This window comes from Gallinula chloropus, assembly GCF_964237585.1.
Source record: "Gallinula chloropus genome assembly, chromosome: 4".
Taxonomy (NCBI): Eukaryota; Metazoa; Chordata; class Aves; order Gruiformes; family Rallidae; genus Gallinula; species Gallinula chloropus.
Genome location: NC_140088.1, coordinates 29,647,588 through 29,672,959, shown reverse-complemented (window position 1 = coordinate 29,672,959; position 25,372 = coordinate 29,647,588). Strand labels below are relative to the sequence as shown.

General features: G+C 44.4%; 1 protein-coding gene across 2 annotated transcripts in view; it reads right to left on the bottom strand.

Annotated features, from left to right (window-relative positions):
* Positions 1–4,120: 4,120 nt before the first annotated feature.
* Positions 4,121–25,372, bottom strand: part of TEAD1 (TEA domain transcription factor 1) — a 152,578-nt gene continuing 131,326 nt past the window's right edge. For both annotated transcript variants that reach the window (XM_084264048.1, XM_084264047.1), the window contains exons 9-12: positions 18,234–18,407; positions 6,907–7,047; positions 5,334–5,486; positions 4,121–4,382 (exon numbers count right to left, since the gene is read on the bottom strand). In XM_084264048.1, the coding sequence (XP_084120174.1) occupies positions 4,269–4,382; positions 5,334–5,486; positions 6,907–7,047; positions 18,234–18,407 (582 nt within the window). In that variant the 3' untranslated portion in view covers positions 4,121–4,268. The remainder of the gene's footprint in view (positions 4,383–5,333; positions 5,487–6,906; positions 7,048–18,233; positions 18,408–25,372) is intronic.

The following is a 25,372-nucleotide window of genomic DNA, read 5'->3' as shown; positions in this document are numbered from 1 at the left end:
TTCAGATAGCCTATACCGTGGAGGTTTTAACGGAAGAAGCTACTGCCAAACTTAATGAGCTGTAGCTGTGGTAGAAAGGGAAAGTGAGAAACAGGCATTATATCTGCAATTCCTTCAAAATAGTGGTGCAGTACCTACATAAAATCATTCTGGAATTCAAGTAAAACTACATTTGTTAGTAGTAATTTTTAACAGCCCCAAATGGTACCATTATGCTTATTTTGATCTTTTAATGAGACAGAAGCATCGCCTGTCACACATATTGACTAGTACAGCTGAAACGTTTGGTAATAACTGAAAATATATGCTCTACTTGTGGGGCCAAAGTGTCCTTGCCCTACCTCAGTCTCATCGAGTTCAACGGGATTACTTGTCTTACAGAGGTAAGTGAGATTTAGACCTTGAAGGAATAACAAAAATAATATTTTAGAGACAAGGAACTTGAATTATCACAATATTTACCACACAGTGTCACAATATTTCTCTCTATAAAAAGTTAATCTTAGTTTTCATCAAATACTTTAAAAATCAAGTTAAAATTGTATTCACAACTATATAATCCCTCTGACACATTTTGGTTTTGCTGATATTTGTTCTTTCTAACGTCAGTTTCTTAAAATTCTGCTCCCCTTCCCATCAATTCTAGTTGCAGTGTACAGTATGGCCCCCGTTCACAGAAGGTATCAAATACAGACACATCATTAAGAGGAGCTTTTTTTTTTTTTTTCCCAAGACATCATCAGGGAGAAAACCAAAACCACCCTGTGTTTTGAATCGTGCTGGCCAGAGTTCCTCTACCAGCACCTTCATCCACAGCGCTCACACCCGACATTTCAATGCTTAACCCCATGCAATTGCATTTACCCTGGCTGTTGTCTGTTCTCCATTTTCATCTTGGTTTATGCATCTGACTTTCAGCATGCACAACTTTGTAAACAAAATCTTTTGTCTAAACAAAACATCTTCACAGATACCAAAATATTATCAGAGGAGAACAATAAAGTCACATTTGAAATTCTGCAGTACATGGATCTCTCGTTACGCAGACACACGACTGGATGAAGAGAATATCAATGTGAATCGTTTTCATTTTTATATCACAGACAAATCAGTTGCTGGTTTGCAATGCTGTCAGAAATGGCAAACAGTAGGTTATTCTTCAGCAGGTTGATCATTAGCACAATTACTTTGCTCTAAATGGTGCTCTCTTGTGAATGGAGGCCTGTAGATTCAACTTATTCCAATAAACCAAAGGCATTACGGTGATAACTAAATATTTTTGGTCTCTCTACAAATCGTCATTATTATGGCAGCACTTTTCTAAGCTGGAATTTCAAACCAAAGGCACTTTCATGCTAGAGTGCAGAAGAGTCACAATTAATTATTTGGTCATGAAATTTAAAAAGGCAGCATTTATTAATACAATTCACTTTTCACGGAGAACTAAGAATCTGTAACCGTTCCTTTTGGTATAGACATTTAACTGCGCAGTAATGGGACTGACTCGTACAGAAGGCTGGTTTAGACCAGGCAGTCAAAGAGCGTTTCTGTGGGAAAAAATACAGATACTTTTAAAAATGGAACCAATTAATAAAACAATATATAAAATTTATGTTAAGAGGCTAAAGGTATTTCTAATATAATGCTAAGGCACTGCATATTGTAATGCTTTGGCAGCTCTCAATTAAAAGGTTCCTACAAAAAAGTAACAGTAACAAGATAAGTAAGTACTTCCAGCTTACAAAAGAGCTCACAGTTTACAGGCAGCCTGTTGGACTACACACCCCACAGCGAACAGTTGAAGGATTAAGGCTTTTAAGAATTAACATATACAGGGTATGGATCATTTACAGAAGTGTAAAGAAAAGACGATGGAAGTAGTTTCCCTAACATTACGTATGTGAACACCAATAAACATTGTGACGTTTTATACCCTATACTTACGGCATATGTAGTGTGCCAGATTCTGTTAAAAAACTGTACCTGGTTTTGCAAATTGACTTACATACTTTCTATGCCTCAAAGAGTTGTGTGTTATTAAAAAAAAATAAAATCACCAAAACCACAATTCAAACCCTAAATAAAGACAACTTTAGAACAAAATAAAACAAAAAAGTAGTTTTTTGACTTGTAACACCAAGTGCTTAGAATAAAGGGCTACCGTTAGGCTGTTACAATGCAGTGCTTTTCCTGATGTGATGGTTAGTGTTAAAAATGAGCATTAAAAGAGACCTTACCATGGACATATTTCTCTGTTCAGTTCACGGAACATAAACTGAAAGATCACCAGCCCTAATATCCACAAGCAGGTAACAGCTAGGCATCACAGCAATCATCTACCTACAGGTTCGATGAGAAGCAGGCTAAGGATGTTGAGCAGTCTCCCTTCCCCTTGGTGATGTTTGTGTCGTCCTATAACCTAAGTCCTCACCACCATAAAGGATGACGCAGACACACAGCAACCCACTACCTCGGCTAGGCTATATTCTAGTCTAGACAATTCAACAGTGGACGATTCTAAACAGGGGGTACAATATCCCAAAATTAGGCTTCTTTTGGAAGTACTGTGCCTGGGAGTAAATTCTAGACTTAAATTGTGCACAGGCACACATCGGTAAAGGGCAGGGAGGACGGGCCTGCTAAACGTTAACCTCTCCAACTCAGGACTGCAGAAGACCTTCCCAAGAACGCTCTTTGCTGAGACCTCATGACTGACCTTTAAGGTGGCTTGTGCTTGGCTGGGCAGCCCTCAGCCTGTCAAACGAAAGTTCTGTGTGAGAACCTGCTGCTGGCCCAGCACACGCTGAAACTGCTGCTGCTGCTTGGGCAGCACTGGGTATGCAGCAGAAGAAAAGAAACTGAGCGACGCGCTCTGCTGCGGTCAGAAGGAATGGGACTGCTGCTCTCACCTGTGCGTATCTCAGACTAACACTCACACCCACATCCATGGTTTGAATTCTTACAGTATTAAAATATCTCCAGCTGTACTTCACCTCCTGGAGTCTTCCCTGAATATATCAGAAGGATGAATGCAAAAGGACATCAGACCCCGTGTGGTACATACGTGTTTGTTTCGTATAAGGTCTTCGCCAGTTGGAACTGGAGAGACAACTGGGAGAGGTGTAAGAGCACCATGATAAAGAGGAGAACGAAAAAAACCTCCCCTTTGCAATCTTCTTTGCCTGATGTTGGTTGTGATTTTCTAGCGTCTCGTAGATAGTAAAGCTGTGATCCTTTCAGAGGTGTTCGTGTTCTTCTTTCAAACACGTTAGTGTTTTGCTTTCAGTTTACGGATGACTCAATGCTGTCGCAACGTCAGTTGGTTCCGTTCATCTGCTAATTTCAGAGTTGCAAGTTTTTCACTCAACTTACTAGAAAACATAGTTGTCCATATAAAATATAACTGCACACACAAGACTACATATAATGCGAGTCTAAATCTTCAGTATTTACCTAGTTATTGCAAAATGAGCCATCTTTTTCATTAAATAATCAAATTTTCATATTAGTACAATACAACTTTATACTCTTTTAAAATACACTAGATATGTTAGGGGTAAGGGATGATGTTTTCTTTCTCTGCAATACCTGTTTGAAAGTTTAATGGATTAGAAGATTAGTTTTAGCATTGAGAAAAAAATACAAAATTTGCCTAATTTTAGGACCTGTCTGTTTCTATCAGGCATTTCTTAAGGCTATATTTTTCATTTGGTTTCAAACAGAAAAACGTTTCATTTTAAAAAATAATTTAGTGAATTACATTCGTCCATATCTTCCACCCTAATTAGTTACAAAGATAATTCTATAAAGGTTATTAACTTTGCGTACTCATTTACAGTTATAGCTAAAGATTTGTTTCAGTTTCACTTGCATCGTAAAACAAGTATTTCATGTTGGAAAAAAAACCCAAAATAAATTCTTATAAATGCTGTCAGTTTTTCCCCATGGCAAATGCTCTGTCATACATTTTTCTATCAGAATTAAAAATAGGCCTCCACAGACAGAGGCATTAGGTTCTTAAATACAGTCTTCCCAAAGAACTGTGGTTTACAAATTTGAAGAACACTTAGTTTTAGAAATAATTTTTACAACTGTACCAGAATTTCACAGCTACCATTATATATGAACACATTAAAAATGACTTCACTAAAACAGGATTTAGAAAAATGTGGGTGAAAGTTGGGCCAGAGGCACTGCCACTTAGTGTTGAGGTTTACAGTCTGTGTTTTGATAAAGAAGTGAAATGAAGTGTGTATATAAATAACTGCTCAGTCCTTTACAAGCCTGTAGATATGATGCTGTGCTCCGTGTTCGCTGTTCGACACTTCAAATACACAAGCCATGCAGAGCAGGGTTTCTTGTGTATCCCTGTTTGTTACCACCTGTTTGGGGGAAGGAAGGGGTTGACAGTGCATTACAAACGTGGACACACCAGGGCCACAACAAGAGGCGGCTGCTTAATGCAGACAGTCTCTAGTGTGGCAGCTTGAAATTCATGTCCTCCCACTCGCTCTCCCTGGCAAGTTAAACTGACCTCTGTGATGGTGCTCGCACTGTGCTCTGCGCAATGCAGCCCACTCTGGCTGCCTGGCCACGAGCCGCCATCCTCTGGTCTCGGCTCAGTGCTCCTCATGCTGCACCCCGCTTCAGCAAAGCGACTCAGTGCACCCCTGTCCCTTGCGCTCACTTGCCAGAAGGTAGCCGAGGGGGTGCACGTGGCCCTGTGCTCACTGATCTCCCTCTTGCCTGTCCTACCAGCCCGTGGTCTGGCCCGAATCCTGCAGCTGCAGCAGCGCATGGCTCCGTGCTTGGCAGAGGCAGCACCCCAAAGCCACAAAGCAAGCAAGCTGGGCACCTTGGTGAAACTGGCCTAAGGGCCATCACATGGGCCATTCTTCAGGTGTCAGAGCACCTGTTGGGTGTACCCAGCGCCGCACACGTTCCTGGCCCAAGACCTAGTTAGCACCACTGACATTCGCTGTATTACAACTGGCATCTCAGTGAGAACCCATTAGGTGAACAGGATGGTTCAGAGTTACTGCCTCAGGCTCGCTTCAACCACCAAACAAAGACTTGCAAGAAGAGAGCAGTAAGCTGAATTTTTGGAAAGCAACAAAGATGTTTGCTCATGTTCTCAGCCAGCTTTGCCTTTTCATCCTTGGTGTCCATACTGCACAATGCCAAGAGTATTACTCTGAAGTCAGTGGGATGATCTGTTTAGTAAGCAACAGGACTAAGTGATTCGGAAACTGGTTCTCAATATGACAAGTTAAGCAAGCCCTACAAAGCTTGTGAGTATTTTAGAAGTGGAAAAATAAAAAGTGAGTTCATACCAATAAAATCGTAAAGTTTTCCAACACGCTGTTCATCATGTATTTCTCTGGTAAATGCTTCAGCTTGTGTATGAAGTTGATCATATATTCACACATCGGAGAGCGATTTATTCTGTACACGAATCGGCCATTCTCAAACCTTGCATATTCAGTCTAAAAAAACCCAACAGGCATTTAGAATAAGGTAATTCAGAACTAGCAAAAAAGTGAACACTGAATCTGCTCATTTCTTCTTTTGTGTAAACAGAAAAAAGAGAAAGCGGCTCTGACACACACGCACGTGCCTACATGCTAGCTCCCTGCCCGAGCTATGCAGTGCCTTGCTGAAAATTCAAGGGCCTTGAATTCTTAGTAGTTATAATACCACTACTTGCTCTCTCATGTGTGAATCAAAACACAGAACAGATGTGGATTGCACAAAGGTAAATCCAAGTCAAGTAAAAATGGATTAAGCAGAAAAGTTTGTGGTAAGATGACTTTACAGTAGTTTCAAGGCAACTGTCTGCAGAGGGAACAGCAAAAATAAGCATGTGTTTATGCATAAACAGACACAGACAAGCCCTAGCTCTATTAATGGATGATTTCATAGGCAATTCATGAATCACAGAAAGATGCAAGACCACGGTCATAAGAAAAAGAGACTGATTTGGGTTGCCGGGGCTCACAAGGGGCTGTGACTCTCGGGCTCCTGCTGCCAGTTGCTCAGATGAGCTACTCCGTGGCTCGTGGTTTTTTTTTTTTCTAAGCTTGGAATAATGGGAATGATAGAAAACTTTTTAATGGTCGTCACGCACAGAGAACTTACTTGGTATAAGGACATAACCAGGGCATCTGTAGAGGATCAACCTGCAGCTCGAGGCTAAAATTCCTATACAAAAACTGTCTTGCCGCTATCAGATGTGGGTGTGGGACAGAAGTTAGATAGCTGCAGTACCACTGTACCATAAACCAACTGGCCACCTGACCATGCCATACAGTTCTGTGCTTGGAACAGGTTAAATATAAAGGGCCCTGCCTGTTCAGAAAAGATGCACCTTTGTATTCAGAAGCTACTGGGAACGTTGTGCCTCACTGCACCTGAAATAGGATCAAAGCAGCATGGCTACAGACAAAGCATAGCACACCTGCCACAGCTTTAAAATTCTCTAAAAAACCTGAGGACAGAGGGCTGCTCGTCACTGCAGTATGGTTGCAAACAGGCTGCCTGGCTGGCCAAGTGTTTGGAAATGGGAGCAAAAGTGTTTTTGCTTCAACTCTTTCCTGACAGGGGATGGAGGAGGCAGTGCCAATGCCAACTGCAGGGCCCCCACTGAAGGATGCCACAGGCAGGGTGGAGGAGGGTCTCCTATACAACAGGCAACTGGGATTTTACTTAACTAAACTATAGTGCCACCATTCAGCCAGTGATTTAAAATGAGCCCCAGTGCTGCTGGGAAGGAAAATACTCTGGAAGGAAGGATTAGAGCAAGAAAGGAAAAGACAGATAAGAGTCAAGTAAAGCCAAGAGAGAAAACCCTAATTGAAATGAAAGGGAACCAGAGGATCACCCCACACAGCCCATCACAACACCCACCTCTACTTTTTCTACTACTTGCTTTCCAAACGAGCAGACTTTGGTGGAACAGGTGATTGTCATGTTTTCTGAGCTCTCGTACTGACTAGTGACTCCGTAAAATGCTCCTGTGTCGTCTTGAATGTTGCAGTTTAAGTCAGCCTGTTGGGGAAAAGGAATAGACGTTGAAGATTTTATTTTCCCTTTGACAATGTCAGTAGCGTAGGCTGTAATTAGCTCACTGTTCTTTTCAGGAACAAGGGAAGGAGCGGGGGAGATTTACAGTGACAACAGTTACCGCCTGCCTGGAAAGTGCCTGCCTAATTTTTGCAGTAAAAACCTTAGGGAAGTGGCAATTTTTTCAAACTTTAAACAACAAAAGACAACCCTATTTCTCTGGGCTACAGGTGATGTGCTTGTCTGGCAGATAGCTGATGAAGTCCCTGGAGCAAAGGGAATGATCACCTGCGAGGAGCCCGGCTCCAGAGCTGACTCCCCCGGAGGGAACCTGTCCGCCAACTGGAACTCAACCGAGGTATCCTATCCTGCTCCTCAGGGGCCATCGAACACTTTCTCCTTTTCCTTTCTTAAAGCAACAAAACCCTCATGGCAAAGGGAGATGGCTGCGCAACGAGGGAATCGATCCCTGATAAGGCTCTGTCAAGCCATATGGCCCTGGTTCAGCACAATATTTGACTTCACAGAGCTGTATGACGCAACATCAGCTGTGCGCGCACTGAGCCATGCCTTCCACACGAGCAAAATATTACTGGAAGCATTTCATTTCTTTCAGCATTTCTCTGCTGCCTCAGTAACTGCTGTGCTGCCTTTGATATCTAGCAGCCGAGATTGAGACTTGCAGGGTCAAGCGAGGAACGGTGCTACCTTTAATTATTTATATCCAAATCCAAGTCCTGTGCACAGCATGATTAATTTGGTGACAAAGCAGCAGCACAGGTCACATGCTGAATCCGGCCTCCCCAGCAGCGCTGAAGCTGTTCTGCCACTGTGCTCTTTGTCATCACGAATCCATTTTCAAAAGCCCTCAACTTAAAAGGGCACTAATACGGACACAGGCAGAGTCTGGGGAGAGCCACAGCTGGATTTGTTGATTCAGGCATTAGCTCTGCTGACATCTTTGGTGCCCAAGGAGAGAGTGGGCAGGGTTTTCTTTTTATGTGGAAATAGCTGATCAGCTACTGCAGCGCAACATCCAAGAATCGGCGATGAGCATTTTAGCAGGGAAGCGCGCTGCTCGCAGCCATTCCTCTTGGTTGGCTAGCTCTGCTTGGTCTTAGTGCTGACATGGAAATGCAATACAAATTTTGACAGAAACTTTCTTGTCTGCCTTGAGAGCTGATAAAAAAGCCAGTTTACAGGAATGTTTGTTTGCTAGTTAGCGCGCACCAGTTATAGCCCTGCCTTCGCTACAGTTCAGGTCATTTGTAACTGCTATTTAATTTTTAACTAGGCAACAACTCATTAATTCTACTTAGTGTCTCCAGCCCTTATTTGTGGTACACAATTCTGAGGCGACGTGCTGATAATAGCACAGACTGAGCTAGTCTGTGGTGCGGAGAAGACATAGGTCTAAGATTACTTCAGGCTGGCTTTGGTTAATTAATCAGTGGAGAAGTCTCCTGAGCTTTACTCGGAGTAACACAAACAGCCCTATCGTCACGTATTTTGCATAACAGAAAGAAACCCTATCGCTATCACACCTTGTTTCTCGCACATGAGGTCAGCAGTTAATGTTTAATGTGCGTCTGAAGCGGCGTGTTCACAGTGAGCTGCAGGGAACTGTTCTGAGCTCACAGTAAATAAGCAATTTGCCACCACAGCCGGTTTGCAATCGGAAGATGACAAACATCTAAACGTGACGAACGGGAGCAGCCATCGGCCGCGCCGCAGCTGCTCCGCCGGAATTTCTGAAGAACAGGGATTTTTTATGATAAAACTTGCTACTGTGGTTACCAATGACAACAATAATAGTATCAGTAACCTCTTAAAAAGCAGGTATTCCTGCTGCTGCCACAATTTTACTGTTAAAACTTTAATTTTTAATTTTTTTTGTTTCAGATAGGGCCAAAACATTTAAGGGTTCCTAACTAAAATGCTCCTCTCAATTTCGTGTTGTCAAAAGGGCCTGCTGCAGGGACCTCACATTTCAAGCTGCAACAACAACTGTTTATAAAGTTAAATAAATAAGAATTTTTTTTTATCTGCTGCCTTCTGATTTTGAAGCCCACTGAAAGAAGCAGCTAACTGCTGTATTTACATGCTGACATTTCCTCTGGAAAAGTAACACGTGTGGCCACCTGGCACCCTGCTGATCACTCCCACTGCTCTCCCCGGGCTTGCTGAAGTCACCAGCAGTCAGTCCCCATACACAAGAAACGCAGGCTGGGCCTGAAGTTCGAATGAGTGCTTGAAATTATCACTTGAATGTCACGATTTACTCATAGGCAATCACAGCATTGTTGCAAAAGTCCCACGGTGGCAATACACACCTGAATTAGCTTTAGTTGCTAATTGGCTATTGGACTTTTAAATTGTTTTTATTTTTTTAGTTTAGCACACCATTAAGGTGTCTGCAAGGAAAGACAGGATTTTCATGCTCAACTCATTACAAACTGCTTTAAAACTCCTCCAAACAGTGTAACACCAACATAAAAATTGTTGGCAGCAGCCAATACTCTAACATGAAGGCTTCACCAAAGCCTCTACAAACACTCAGAGACTGTTTCTGTTCTCATGTACTACACCAAATCCTGCTCCTCAATCTGGGTTCTTTTTTTTTCACTTAGAGGTCGTGCGTATCGCTGCGCAGAGGGGACTGTGACAGCGAGGAACCAGGTGTTGAAAACTTTGTTCCATGTTGAATTCCTTCAGAAAAGAAGGAAAGACTATCACTTCCAGTAAAATACAAAACTGCTGAAAAGATGATGGCAAAAGACTTACTCTTAGGGCTTACATAGGAAAGGGTTTGTCTAAACATATACACCTGAAAGCAAAATTATTTCTCTAAAAGCTGAAAGGGGGGGGGGGAGCGTCTCAATTCAGATTCAGGGGATTTCCACCCCTCACCCCCCAAAAACGTTAGGAACCTACTTTAAAACAAACCAAACCAAAAAAAGGCTGCACTACAAATGGGCACTGCGGTGGCTGTGAGAGCTGCGGCCGTCGCTTTGAGCAGGAATGAGGCGCTGTGTTACCCTGGCGTTCAGCTCCAGCAGGCTCCTTACTACAGCAATTCCAGGTTTTGTGTCTACATTTTAGAAAGGATGTTGGAAAATTGGAAAGTATTCAGAAAAGAGTTACAAGAATGATTTCAGGTCTGGAAAACATCCTTTGTAGTGAATGACTAATGAAACTCCATCTACTTACTTTTTCCAAGGGAAGTTTTTCCACGACTTTGTCATAGCCTACAAGTTGCTACACGGGGAAGAGTCTCCTGATAGATTACATCTTGCAGAAAAGGCCATAAGGAGAGAGAAAGCTGAAGCTACGCAGAAGCTAACTGAGAAACAAGGCAGGGGCAGGTGACCCTGATGGCACTGAGATGGTGGCATAATTTTCATTTGTGTGGAATCACCATTACTGACTTGGGTCTCTTTTAACCAACCCAAATATCTAACTAGCACGGATGCTCTAGTTCAAGTAGGCTTATTGTCCAGAGGTGGATGTTACTTAGCAAGGTTCACTGCCATATTACAGACGTGGCAAGACTGGACAAATATAATAGTAGGGAAATTGAAATATAGGAATTTAGCTTATTAACCTCAATTAACCCTCTCCTTATAATTTCCTTTTTCAATGATCCCTGTGAAAAATGTGACAACAGCAGAGCTTCTGGAGTGCTGTGCCTGCAGCCTCTTGTGCTGCAACCAGCTTTATCTCATTATTTCCTTGGTACAGTGTCTCTAGCTGCTCGCTTGCATTTCAGACTCAGATTGTGAGTCCTCCTGAGCTGTAAACCAGCTGTCCCTTCTGTGCAGCTTCTCATGCAACTATGCACCGACCCACAGCTCCAGGAATTAGGGTTGGTAGGCACTGCTGTAGCATACACAGATAAATAACCATATAAAATGGTTATTTCGAGTATATCTGCCTGATTTCAAACATTACAGCATTTCAGATATTATGGTATGATCACATGTGATGAACACGAGTCCAATAACTCATGGAATTTTAAAATGCAAGCTCAATACACTGTAGGAAAAAAAAATCACAACTTAAAAACACAAATGGAATAATTCCTCTTTTACTTTAGAGGGTAAAACTCTCAATTTTGATTTATTTCTAAGTGCTGAGATTTATATTAGCTGAATGCATTTAGAAGCAGGAGAGGCACTCAGCTTTCTGGCACCCAATCTACAGTAGTTGTGTAAGACCATGATTAATTCATTAATAAAGCATAGCTTCTCAATGGGTAGCACTGAAAATGTTACATATTAAGATCACCAAGTGTCTGACATGCTGTATGGGGAAGTCTCTGCCAGTGTGCCAGAGCAAGCACAAACGGAGCTGGCTGCAACCAAAATAAAGCGTAAAAAATTGAGGGGGGGAGGGGGAGGAAGAGAACTCTGAGGCTCTGTGTTAGAGGCAGAGGGCAGAGCGCTTGTGTAATAATAACAGCTTTGGCTACCAAAAAAGCAACACCAGCAAAAATTGCTGAGGAGAGTCTAAATCCTTCCTGCTGAGTGGAAGGAAAACATCACCTACGGGAAACAGTGGGGTCTGGAGAGGGCCAGGACAATTTACCCTGGCATTTGGTAGTTAACATTAAGCACATAAGGTCACTTATTAACAACGTATAGGTTTTAACAACTGCTGACTGCAGGGAGGTGTGTTACTCATATGACTACATCATGCCTCCCCTCCTCCTCTCCAAAGAGCGATCAAAGAGCAGAGATTCCAAATTGTGAAGCAATTTTTTCCAAGGGGAGCATCTGGGCGGTTGGCACATTTCGCCGCGCGCTACGCTGCAGCTCAGGAATTGCGTCCAGGTCTGCCACATGGTTGGGCTTCTGATGGACAGGCCAAGCTGCTCCAGCTTCCCAGCTGCTCGGCCCCTTCCACTCATTATCCAGCCTCAAGCGCTAATGCCCTCGCATCAATTTGCAAAGGGGTCCTCCACAAGCACCATGTGAGCTCCCTGCGCCAAGAGGGTTGTGATGGGGAAAAGAAAATAGATGTCTGCTTTCTTCCATATCTAATTTGTTTTGCATACATTTGCATGCTGGCCATAGACCCATTCACATTACGGATCCCATTTGTGAGCTGCAGATCATTTGCCAGTCAAAGCTGGCGAGCGTGCGTGTGTGTCTGAGTGTGTGGAGGGAAATCCAAGACTCTAGCTTGTGCAATAGAAATTACACGTAAAAAATAGAAAGGGAAAAAAACCAACACAGGCAGTAGCCACAATTGTGTGTGTGTGAATGAAGGGCACAAAGAATCTCTGCACCTTTTAAGACGGCTGGAGGCACATGGGGATAAATTCGGGAGGGGGTGGGAGGAGACCACAGGCACAAGCCATTTCTGAACACTGATTACATGGGTAAATTGTTTGTTCCAGTGTATCACAAAGAGAAGGAGCATTATTTTTCATGCCACAGCTGTTTTGAATAAGAATAGGAATAAACTTAACCATCCTCCTCATGTTACTTACCACTAATTATGGCATATATTTACATCTATAAAACAGTGAAATTTTGGGGGACATATTTTAATGCCCCTTTATTGTGTAGATTCCTTTATTTCCATCCCACATTTGAATTTCAAAAATGTTTAGGACTTCAAAGCATCTTTAAAAGCTCGCCCTAATTATAATATGCATTACTTTCTAAAACTCCTAGTTTGCATTGCAGATTCCTGCAAATAGAGGCATTCATTTTAAACATCAATTAATATCATCCGTGCATCTTCAGATGAGTTTGGGTCTGTATTTCAGAGTTGCACCGAGCTCTGACTAAGGTTTCCTCAGTTTGAAGAACAGTTCAAGCTACTGCAAACGTTTAAGATTAAGCCAGCGGATCAGATAACTGGAAAGCTTGACAGCCCAATATTAATTTTTATCAGCTGTTTTTTTCCTTCTGCCACAAGTCAGAAAGCATCCGGCCTCCTTTCAGATGTATTTGCTTCCCAGAACCATTCTGTGTCTGCAGAGTCAGAGCTCAGGCTTGGCACAGAGGGTCTGGCAGTGCCAGAGACACAAACCCCACGGCCACACCACTGCAGGGCGTGCTCACACCATCACTAAGGCTCACAGCAGAGGCACGGACCCGCTGCACGACACTGTAGCTTAAGTAGAGAAGTCAAGCAAAAAGGAAATCCCCGCCTCGGAGTTCGCTGGAGGCGGGGGGGGTGTGAGAGAAATAACTAGCTAAACCAGAAGAATTTTGTCTAGGCAGCAGCGGGCAGACACCACTGAATTAGCATTAAAGGTGCACCTCGTAGTAAAAAGCGTTGCCAGATGAACTAGCACTAGACAGGGGCGAGTTACAGAGCTGGCAAAACTGGCAGGGGTGTAACGGGAGCTAATGTGCAGTGCCTTCCCAGGGCAATTCCCCTGCCAGAGGCAGTGAAAGCATCTCAGATCCTAACAGCAGGGTTGGTACTGGAGATGTGGCTGAGGGATACTGGATTCAAAAGGGAGGTGGTGTGAGGGGGACAGACCTACGGGCCACCTGCTGCAGGAGAGAGAGGGACAAGGCAGCAGGGCCAGCAGTAATGTTTTGGGCAGACATCTTGGGGGAAAGCTGGAGGTGCAGTCTGTCATTTAGCTTGGACTTTTTCAAGAGGCCTAAGTGTATTAATTAGGATTAGGTAATTTAAGAATAGCCATGAGTAGTCAGTGGGGATAGCATCAGACATCAATATGACTAGAACTTCAACCAACGAAAGAAATCAACAGAGGCCACATGTTGACTTAGCCTTTAGATAGGCTAATCACAACTTCAAAGACCAGAAAACTTTGGGGCTTGTCTCAAGTCACAAAAACAGTTCCAGTACAAACTAACCAACAAACTAACCTTACTCAGACAAAGATTAGATGGCATGAGTCATACCTGATTGTTTTACATAGAGTGGACTTACTTTGTTAGCGACTAAGGTAACAGAAGCAGGATTGTGCACTCAACCTGCACTCAGGGAAAGGTTTCATCTGCAGATATTCTTTAGCTTTGTCTGAATTCCTTCTCAGTGTCCTAGCACATAACATTTACAGGTTTTTAGAACCTTCATTTTTGTTTTCATTTTCTATCCCTGCAACCTCTAGTTCTATACTGTTTCCACACAAGTTTCCTGTGCCATATCATCAGTATGCTGTCCCTCATTTACTCACTGTACTGAGTGTACAACATACGAACCAAGTAAAGCTCCTTCTATCTATTACTGTAAAAGCCTTCTCTGGGGTGACTTTCCCAAACTCTCTGATTCCCAGTGACTCCCTAGGGTAAACAGCAGCAAACAGTCCCTGTGTTCAAGGTGCAAGACAAGGACCTGGAAACTGCTTTGCAGGGAGGGCTGGCTGTAAGGAAGGTTGGCTGATGTGGTGTAAAGTGAGGGGTCTCTTCCTCCTTTACTGTTAGGTAGGAAAAGGCCCAAAAGTGCGACATCCAGGTGTGTCACTGGGCCTGAGGCCAGAAGCTCACCCATTCCCAGCACCAGGCTGTACCTCACAGGAGATACAATCTCTATGAAAGAACAAACCTCCGCAAAGCAAAGCAACACTTTGCTTTGTACTCCGTACGTATGATGCTTTGCAAAGTCAACTCCACAATTGCCAAATGACTTCTAAGATCTCAGACCTTTCCCTCCCACTTTTTTGTAATCAAGCCTTATTATCTTTAACACAGAGAAAACCATGCTGCTGAGAAGCCTCATGCAGAACTAAATGGGAAAGGGCAGGAGGCAGCTACCAGGGCTAAACCGCTTTCTGTCTTAGTCATCCCCAATGTGAGCGCTTGTCTCTGGTCTTCCCATTTCCCATCTTTCCTTTCCATGCTAGATGTAATGTCTAAACAACATACCCTTGTTGCTGCCTCCAGTGACATTCTTCTGACTTCTCTTTAAATCCATTTACAGGCTCACCATCCCTTCTGGTATCATATCCTCACCTTTGCTTTCCAGCTTCTACTTGACACACCACCTGTCTCCTTTCCTTCTCTGGTTTCCCTGGACTCCTTTCACTCAGCTCCCCACTTCCTTTCATCAATTCTCCTTGCAGTGCTCTCTCACTTGTACTTACTGGCCTAACAAAAATTCACATTCCTCTTTTATTCACGTTACAATCAAATTCCACCAAAACGTGGACTGTCACCGAACACTGATGCTAGGGTGCACTCAGTACCTTACAGTGCTGAGCAAGCTACCGATGGGTAAATGTTAACAAAAGGAGAAGATAACAGAAAGGATGGGAAGGGAAAAAGGTTAAATGAAGGGTGAGAGAGAGTCCTGTGAGTAAGCAATAACCACACAACATGAACAGAATGTGGGAGAAGTTGAACTTTCAGAGTAGGAGGAAGTAGTGGATGATAAAGAGAGAGTTGATACAGATTTAGACATGGTTACTTAATTTAAAAGAAAAGGATAGGAAAACAAAAACTAATATAATTTCATTTTAATTAGCTTGAAGCTACTAATAGGGCCAGAAGATTGTCAGCAATGTTTGCCAGCTTTACACCAGTAACATATGACTGTTTAGAATAGATCCTTGTCATTCCCCATAAAAATGGGAACAACGTCCTTTTTTCTGAAGAAATGTCCTAATGGAGTGAAAGAGATTAAGGACAGTGAGCTGGCAGTTTAGGATCTAATTCTGCTGGCTAATTACACAGCCACCCTCTGTTTTCCCTATACACACTCCTAGCTGAGGGGCACTGGTGTGAAGTTTATTACTAGAAGGGCATTCACCATGACTCTCACTGCACCCAGCCACTGCCCCTGGCACCTTCCCTCTGCCTCACTCGATAAGAGAGAAAATCCACTGGCCTGTTTTAAGGTCACGGCTCAGGAAGACATTCTCACCACATTTTTAATATATAACTAGAAGGATGTTAGCACTGTGTGTTTTTTAATCTCTAAGTTAATACAGCACAGAATTGTACTCAAAGACCATTAGGCTGGAAGGCACCGCAAGGTTAGGAAATGTGGGACTGAAGCTGCCTGCACATCCTGACTGCCGTCGTCGTGAAACAGACTGTAGCTACACGACAGCACATTTGCCCTTTGAGCAACTATACAATATTTCTCTGTCTTCATTATTCAGTGTGGTCCAGTCCCTGTTTCCTGCACACCACTCAAAATGTGAAGAATGCAGAATTATTAATTTTATAAAGGTTTTCTTCATGCCATTACCTTGATTCTTTACTAAAGAGCCAGAAGTTTGATTTCTCAATGACCACCTGAGGTGATGGGATGGCATCACCCCCATATTAAGATGGGGAACTGAGACAAGAATGTTAAAGGTGTGCACTGCTTGTAGGAGATCAAGTAGAGAAGGCTGGCAATTGAACTTTCAAAGTCATGAGTGCAACACAGACCTTATGCCATCCAGAGAAGATCTCTACTGGCTTTGCATACACCTTTGAGCATTCAGCTTGAAAATCAGTTTCCACATGGAGAAAAAGCAGCACTTAAAATAGACGTACATGAATGACCGTATCACAGATCTCTGCTGCTTATGGCTAATGTAAAGTCTGAGACTTGTCATTCTCTGTGGGAACCAAGAACAGGAGAGTGAGGTGACATTCACTTTGCCAGCAGATTTTGCAAGAAGTTATTATGCAAAGTGGATTGGTGAGATGCCGGTCCTCCGTTCAAGCCCAAGTTTTGCAAGGAAAGGCACTTAGTGGTCAGAGATCCTTAACCTCCAAGCCCTGTTCCTCTGCAGCCAGGTTTCCCCTGTCCTCACCTCCTACATACCTGTCTCTGTTGTGTGTCTTCCTCCCCATGTTTCCCAGCAGGCTCCTTATCCCAAACGCTCCCTCTTCCCACTGCCTCCCTCTTTTTGACCCTGTATTCTGACCTGATTTTTCCAGGCTCCTGGTGCCTGCTGTGTTTCAGTTCTCTGCTACCTCCCGTTCCTGGCCTCTTTGCTCAGCCAGCCCTCACATGCCTGGTGTACAGCTCCCACGCCTAGTTTCAAGCCCCATGAGTTTCTCAATGGATTTGCTCTGCAGTCCAGCGCAGATCCTGCTCAGTGGTTTATCCCTTCTACACCCATATTTGAGATAAGAGACTCCCTCATTCCTGGTTTCCAGTTCCAAATCTGGTGCCACAGAAACTCTTGAGTATGTACAATGTGAAGAGTGTTTGGGGGTCACATAGATAAACTTCTCCTGAAAGCAACAAACACCAGGAAATCTCATCAAAAGTGATGACTCCAGATCAACCTTTTCTGCTTTCAGCATCAACCTGTCCACCTTGTAATGTGACATAATTAATTTGCCTTGAATATGCCCCTTTCACTGAGGTTTTAAAAAGACAAATTTAAAATGTTTAGATGGTAGCTGTTGCTGTGAAAAGTGTACCACAAAAAATATCTCAACAAATCAATGAGTAGACAAAGCTTTAGTGTAACCATAAGGTCCAGCCGGGATGTCTGACTGCCCTTTTGGATGAACCTACAGCATCATTAACATGACATTTTTTGGATGCAATAAGAAAAACCTGATATATCAATGAAATTCACCAAAATGAGATCAATACACAACATCTCAGCCTTCCATTCAAATTCTTTTTTCACTCTTGCTCACAACTGGTACGAACAGATACACTTTTGGAGTCCCACAGCCGACTATCAAAGAGGCAAGGGGGAAGCATATATGCCCTAACAACCAAAAAAAATTTAAGCAGCAGTCTGGACCCATCCCAGGCTCACAGTCATCCTGGTGCATACTTGGTTCAAATCCCACTTGGTCCTATCTGCATGAATGCAGCCTGATGGCAGGACTGATATTTCAGTATTTGCATCTGGCCAGAGTTCAACACTCGCAACACTGAAACACTATCTCCATTCCTGCGGCTTCCCCGACTTTTCTCGTACCGCTAGATGGCAGTTCCCCATTTACAAACGAGGGCTCTCCTTACCTGGTTGCTCCTGCCCAGCAGCTGTGCCAAGCACAGCAGAGGCTCACATCTGCCTTGGCATGTGTCTGCAGCACAGCCTTCTTGTGGAGCTGTCAACAAGACGCTCTGGGCCAGCATCCTACCTGAAGGATGCACAGCTTTCCGCCTCTAAACAATGACAGGAGAAATTTCCACAAGCACCCTGAAGAGTGCTAAGTACCTGAACACACAGGCCTTCTCAGCAAGAGAGGTTCTCCGCGGCATGTCTTACTCACCCAGAATTTTACGAGGAAGAAAGCATTTTGGGGCCCCTTCCCAAAGAGTTCCTTTAGACCGCCCTTCTTTTCAGGAAATTTGTCATAAATCTGACGAATGTCCACCGATTCAAGCAAGGGGTCACTGTAAGAGTGGTTAGCGTGTCCAATGTGCACGAAGAGGTGTTTATTGTACTGCAAGAAAGAAACAGGAAAATCAGTGCTGTACAACAAGTGCAGAGGTTGGTTACGGCGCGGGTCTGCGCGTGCTCCTGGGGAGGGTACCACTCTCAGATGGATTACGTGGCTCGCGCATCACTCCCAGGACTGTGATTTTCTACAGTATGATTTCCATGAACAACTTCAGTGATTGTGTTGTAGCCCCTTGTGAACAGGGGTCAACATCAAAAAACCCCGTGTCCCTACAGCAAGCCACAAACCACGTTCGTCTTCAAGGGAGTAATTTCCACTGAAAGACCCAGCGGCAGCACACTGATAAAGAGCCCTTCGCGAAGCATAATAAGATGATATGCTCACAAGAAAGCCTATTTCTGCCTCTTCAAACCACACCTTTTAATGCTGACGGCCTCAGAGCCTGAATTTCTGCTAGCGCCACAAAGCCCACACATATACACCTCTGTTTATTTATTAAACCCCCAAATCTCTATCTACAGCATATGCTATTGCCACTTAACTAAAAGAGATGGAAGGGATTTTCATTTAACCCCAAAATGACAATAACAGTAACGAGACAGACAGTTTCTCTCTGTTGCTGTTACTGTAGAAGTGGTTTTCATTGTATGTCCTCCAGCATTTTGACCTCTGTGATATTAAAGATCCAAACTTTTACCACTTCCCTTGGGAGCTAGCTCTATAGGTGATCATCTCTGCCAAAACACATTCAATTACAATTTCCTATTTATTAACTTCATCCCATCACACCTCATCACGATCATGAGAATCACCTCCACAACCCCATTCCTGCCTGGGGGAAATCCTTGGCCTGGTGAAGTCCACAGCAGCCCCTACTGAATCCAATATGCTCTTTTAGGGGCTGCCATTTGTCCAAGACAAAAGCACCTTTCAGCACCTGCAATGAAAGCGGAAGGGCAAAGCCCCAATACCTCTGCTAGTCTGTCAGCAGCTCACAGCATCGTATGAACAGACTGAAGGAGCTCAAGAGTCGCAGGATCAAACATTGGGGTTTTTAACCATGCAGATCACAAAACATTTTGCTAACTCAATTAAAGGAAAGCTGATATGCAGTCAATGAAGACTAGAAAACCCCGTCATATTGAACAGATGCTGTATATAAGGAGCTATTCCCAAAAGCTAAGCACAAATAAAATATTTAAAACCCCAAAGCAGACCTCATTTAGGCTATTTTGTTTACAATATACCTGCCGAATCAACAAATTGAAATGACAAATCTAAATTAATTGGACATCCACTCAGAGCTTTCCTTTGGTGTGAGCAGAGTCTTTCCTAGCAGATGTCCAAATCTCTGGGGAAAAGGAAATGGACTGGCTAGATTTCTGCACTTAGGAAATTAAATTGAAATCTATTTAAAAATCATCTAGCACAGTGGAATCTGAATTTAGAATCGGAGAACACTCATCTGTGTGTGGGGCCAGAGAGAGCTACGTTCCATGCTTTTTACAGGCTTGTATTTTTTTTTTTCTAATTTTGTGGAAGGGAAAAGGAGAGTGTAGCACTTTATTAAGGTGTTTGCACAAGCAAGTCCAAGTCTGAGAGCCCCAGTTCCAGGGATTTTCCTTGCAGCCCTCTTTCAAAATAATACCATCTAGTGCATGTGGAGCCCAGTTGGTACAGAGAAGCTGTTTCTACCTTGAAGAGTGGCAGAGAAATAAGTGGGCAGTGGGGAGCTGAATGCATGCATGCAAGAGCAAGTGTGCCCATGAACATGTGCCAGCTAGCCCTCACCCAAGCACTGGTCCAGCTTGCACACTGAGCGGGTTAGTAGCTACGAGTGCCTGCCACAACAGTGACCACACTCAGATTCAGCACGTTACTTTACGCAGTGGAGGCAAGGAAGGACCGAGGAGACATCTGAACAGGACAAAACAGACAAAACAAAACCTGCAAAATAATATGATAGATAACACAGTACCAACTGTTGTGGGGTTTTGACTCTTTTGTCATGTATTTAGCTTGCAGTACTGTGAGTAAATATCTAAAAGTCATGCTGAACTGTATCTTGCTGTCTACTGAAAAACTTAGATCTCAGTAAAATAGTGCCCTGCCCTGGAAACTGCTGAGAACGCAGGAAAGGGAGTCCAGAAATCTGTTCCTGTTGCTTTCCTAAGCTTCCAGGGGTGAAGTGGAGGAAGACAGGCCACACTCTGGGTCACCAAACGTGGCTACCAATGAAAGCCTATCTGTGATTAGGCAAACATCACAATTTTTTCAAGGAGAATGATAAGAATTTCCCAGTAGAGGTTGAAAAACTGCATCCTTTCACCTCCCTCAGTACCCCTGTGGCCTACCAAGGAGTGCCCAGCAGCCATGCTCTCCCTGGGGAATGTGAGAAGTCCCAGAGCATCTCTCTGCTCTCCCTCGTTCAAACCCATCCCCACCATTAGTGACCAAGTTATTAATTATTTTGGGATTGTTTTCTCTCAGTCTTCTCTGCTGGAGTTGTTCCAGGTTGTGCAAATAGCCACATCTTTACAGGAGCAGAACTGAGAGCTCAGGTTCTCCTCTGCCCAGGAAAGTGTCCTCCCCAAAAGGGTGACTCTCCCAGGCCCAAGGGTAGCTCTGGAGTGGAAGAGGAAGGGAGAGCTGTATTTTATACTTTGGCAGCTGCAATTCTCAAGACAATTCTCACACTGTATGTCATTCTGCAAACCAGGAAAATGCACAAGTTGCTCAGTATCCAAACTTTAGTAAAAGCAAACACATTTATAGGAATATGGAGCATGAAGTCTTAATACTGTTTAAACATGAGAGCAAAGTTAAAGGCAGCTATAAAGCTACCACAGTTGTCTGCGGAGCTCGCCAAAGTACCAGATGCTGCTGCAGCAAAATTTCCGAGTGGGTACAGTAGGACAGATGGTATGACATCACCTGATAACATTCTTAGGACAGAAATGTTTATTTTGATATTGCAATGTGTGATTATTTTCTCCTTATGTTGATGCAATTCCTATGCTAAGTACAATCATTACTAACCTAATTAGATATGGCATATTTATGCGAACTAACAAACGATAATGTAATATTAGGAGCTGGGTAAATGGATACTGAAACGATCCCTATCTTTTTTATACAAACATGCTCCATGACAGGAATTTATGCATAGATATAAGCAAAGAAGCTAAGTTTTAGGCCTGTATTTTTAAGCCCATTAGTGTCTGAAAAGCTTAGAAACATCCTCATTATATTTAGAATTCACTGTTATTTTAGACGGAGTATTGTGGAGTCATTGAAGTAAATTACGCGCCAAAGAATCTACTTGTGCTACAGCAGTTAAAGGACTTGCATCCAGTGTTGGGTAATAATGTGCTTTAGATGCTGTAAGCCATCATAGGTCAAACCCTGTGTTTTCTAAGGCTAAAAACTACACAAAAATACAAAGAACATTTTCAGTTATGCCTTCAGTATCTGCATTACACGACGTGCCCTGGAGATGGCCGCCTCTTACTGAGCTCCCTTCCTTAAAAAAATTCTAACTATCTCAAGAATGCAGTAAAGCCATGAAATATGACTGTTGTCAAATAATACCACGAGAAAAATTATAATCCACTTAGGAATTTAAAAGAACCAAGACAAATTGCCAGTGGCAGGGGATGCAAGTATTTAAGCTGGTGCAGAACAAAGACAAATCACCTACATTTGTTTTATCAGCCAGCATATATATTTGTAACAGCTCGTTACCAATTTTGTGCTTCTATTCTAAGGCAACAGCCTTTCTGGTCCATGAAATGCAGGTCTGCAAATTGCTACAGCTCTCTCTGCTGCATGCCCGTGCTTCCCCACACCTGTGGAGCTCAGGCCAAGCCTTGACAAGCCTGTCTAGGACAGAGATTCTAATAAAAAGTGGTGGCCAGGATGCAGGTAGCAGTGAAGCCAACCCTCTTACACTGCTGGTGTGAGCGGGCTGGGCACGCAGAGCTGCTGGGGTACCCGATGCCTTGCTGCTCCTGCCCAGTGGGGCTGTGGGGCCTTATGTAACCACACTGAGCAGCTTGGTGGGTGCGTGCAGCTCCCTGGGCCCTGCCGAGGCTGCATGGCATAGATGTGAAGCAAGGTGGAGGGTTGCACAGCAGCTGCTTCTTGCAGGAATAACCTTGGGCAGGGGTACAGCACCCTTACTGCAAAAAGGCTGTGCTCTGCTGCTGCATCCAGGGGCACAGCCGTGATTTCATCCTGCTCCCCAAACTGCACTCACACCTGGGAGTCATCTCTGCACAGGCACGGGTGCTGTAACTGCTCTGCCAAACCACCCTGGCCCTGCAGTGGGACAGGGAGCTGGGGGCTCACTGGATCTCACGGCCCCAGGGAGGTGGCAGCATCCCGCTGCCTTGTCTGTCCTGTGTGGCCTAACAACAGCACCCTGCTAGCTGGGCTGCTTCATCACATCTGTAGGTTCCTGCACATTTCAGGTATAACAACCACAAGGGTGAGGTTGTCTGTATCATTACTTGCAGCACCAAATCCCTATGAGAAAATACCATGGGGAGAGGCTGGCAACTGGCTTGAACAGATCCTAGTCTTGTGAGCCTGAAGAAACTCTATCACCCAAAGCAGAAGTACATTAAAAAGTCTCTACTGAAGGTCTTCTCTCTCCCTGAGACAAAAAGAGACCCCCTCCGTTCTCCTTGGATCAAATACATTCTGCACTGCAGGTCACAAGGACTGCTGCTGCAGCTCAGAAGAACAAGCAAGCGGAGGCAGGTGGGACAGCCTGAGCTTCAGTTGAAATGAGAGAGAGAGAGAAAGAACAGCACAGCTCAAGTGCCTGGCACCATGCAGTGTTTCTCTCTGTACCACCACAGACCAGTCCAACCCATCTTTTTAAAATGTACTGCTGCCTGGGCAGCAACTGCACTTTTGGAGGAAAAAGGAACCGGGCGGGTGGACTGATTAAAAACCAATCACTAGGACATCAGCAGTCTAGGACCTGTACTCTACTCAGCCTCAGCTCTGCTGTCTTGCTCTATCTTGTAAATCTGATGCTCTTTAATATCCTGCTGATGTAAGGAAATCACTTGGTCTGCCAACAATTTTTCTTATTTCTACCAAAGCACTAGTAATTGAATATTTAATTCTTTTGCTGTTATTCTCCACTGAAGCAGACTGGGAGTTATATTTATAACATTTTAATGCTATAACTAGAGTCTGTACCAACTCTTTATTAAGGTTTTAACACTTTCACATGAAGCACCAATTGACCTTTCCATGCTGGTGTGCTACCACACAACTGCATGGTCTCCCTAATCTTTCAAGGACTTCCACCCACACAGTCTCCTGCCTGGATCTGCTCAGGGATTGAATCAGGAATGTGAAGTAAACGAAGATCTTTGGCTACTTTATGGTTGCAGAAATGGGGAGGGAGGTGACAAATGACAATAGTCCCCAGCCTTGACACGTTAATGATGCCCAGCACTTCCCACCTACAGTCCCAGTGTGAAACTGGGACTTGCTGGTCAGGCAAGATGCTCACACAGCATTTTCATCAGCTTTCCTGCCACACTGAAGATGCATCCTTAAGTTCTGGTCTGTCTGATTTGAGACCCCGCGGTCCCATTTCCAGAAGTGCTGAGTGCTCAGATGGGAAAATTATGCCTGAATATAGGAAGCTCTCAATAACACTAAGTATTCTGCAAAATCAGGCTCATGACAAATCAAAGTGGACCCTCAAAATCAGTGGCCCATTCATTCTTTTGCACCTGAACTTCTTGGTTTGTCAAATGTGAGTAATAATGCCTCTTCATCTAAAAAATGACTGCACCAATACATCTGTGAAATGCAAATGGGGGAATTATTAATTCCGTTTGGAGGAGAGGGTAGGCAGTGCACAGCGCGCGGGGCGCGGGGCCACGCATTTCTGCGGCAGAAGAAAACAAACTACTGAATAGTTGCTTATCAAAGAAGAGCCATCTACATCTACACCGCATGAAGCAGGAACAAACACACACAGGCGAGCGTGTAATTAACTGCTGCACAGCAGAACAGCCACACAAGGACGTTTCCCAACTTCTGAGGGCTTGACTTTGCAGCCCAGGTAAGCAATTTTGGGGTGGGTGTAGGGGCTGGGGAAATTGCAGTGGAACGAGATGGGAGAACGCAGGGCAGAGGCACTGCCATGCACAAAGCCCGTTGGGGTGAGCATGAGGGTGGATGCTTGGGGTTCAGCACACAGGCAGGGCAGGCAGCACAGGGGAGATGCACAGCCACAGCCTGCTGCACTGCCAATGCCAGCCCAATGCATGCATCCCCCCACACTCCTCCTCCCGGCAAGGCTGTGGGAGGCAGAGGGCCCCCCACTGTGCTGACCCCCCCTGAGTTTACGGCTCTCCTGGGCTCATCGCAGGGGCTGCGTGCCCGGGCTCTGCTCCAGCTACCCCACGACCTCACTCTCTCACTCCTTCCCTCCTCCTGTTTTCATGTTTCCCTGGTCAGACCCGGTACCCTGTGTAACGCTGGGCAGCTACCCCTAAGCCCACCCTGACTATTCACAGCCCCCTGGGCGGTGTGAGAGGGGGCTGGGGCACCGGCTATAGCGCTGGGCCCGGCAGAGGGAGCCACCATGGCTGCTGGCACCAGCACAACCACCCCGTTACTCAAAAGCAGCACTTTTAATTTTCTGGGAACTTCCCAGCAGCAATGGTGGGTTTAGAGAAAAGGAGAGCGCGTGCGCAAAGGCAGCTGTGAGAGCGTGGTCCGGCCCTGGCAGTCTTTACGCCTCTCCTCAGTGCTTAATGTGGTCCAACTCTGAGGAGTAAGCTGTGCTCAGTCTCTCTACCCACTTCACTGTGTTTTCACCCCAGGAACCTGCCCCGGAAGAGCCCATGTCCTGACCCGACAGCTGGGCTGGGGTAGCTGGCCCAGACCTCCTGCCACATCTCCAGGCAGTCCCCTGGGATCGCTGCCAGCCAGGAGGTCTCCTGCGATAACACAGTCTCAAGATTGGAGAC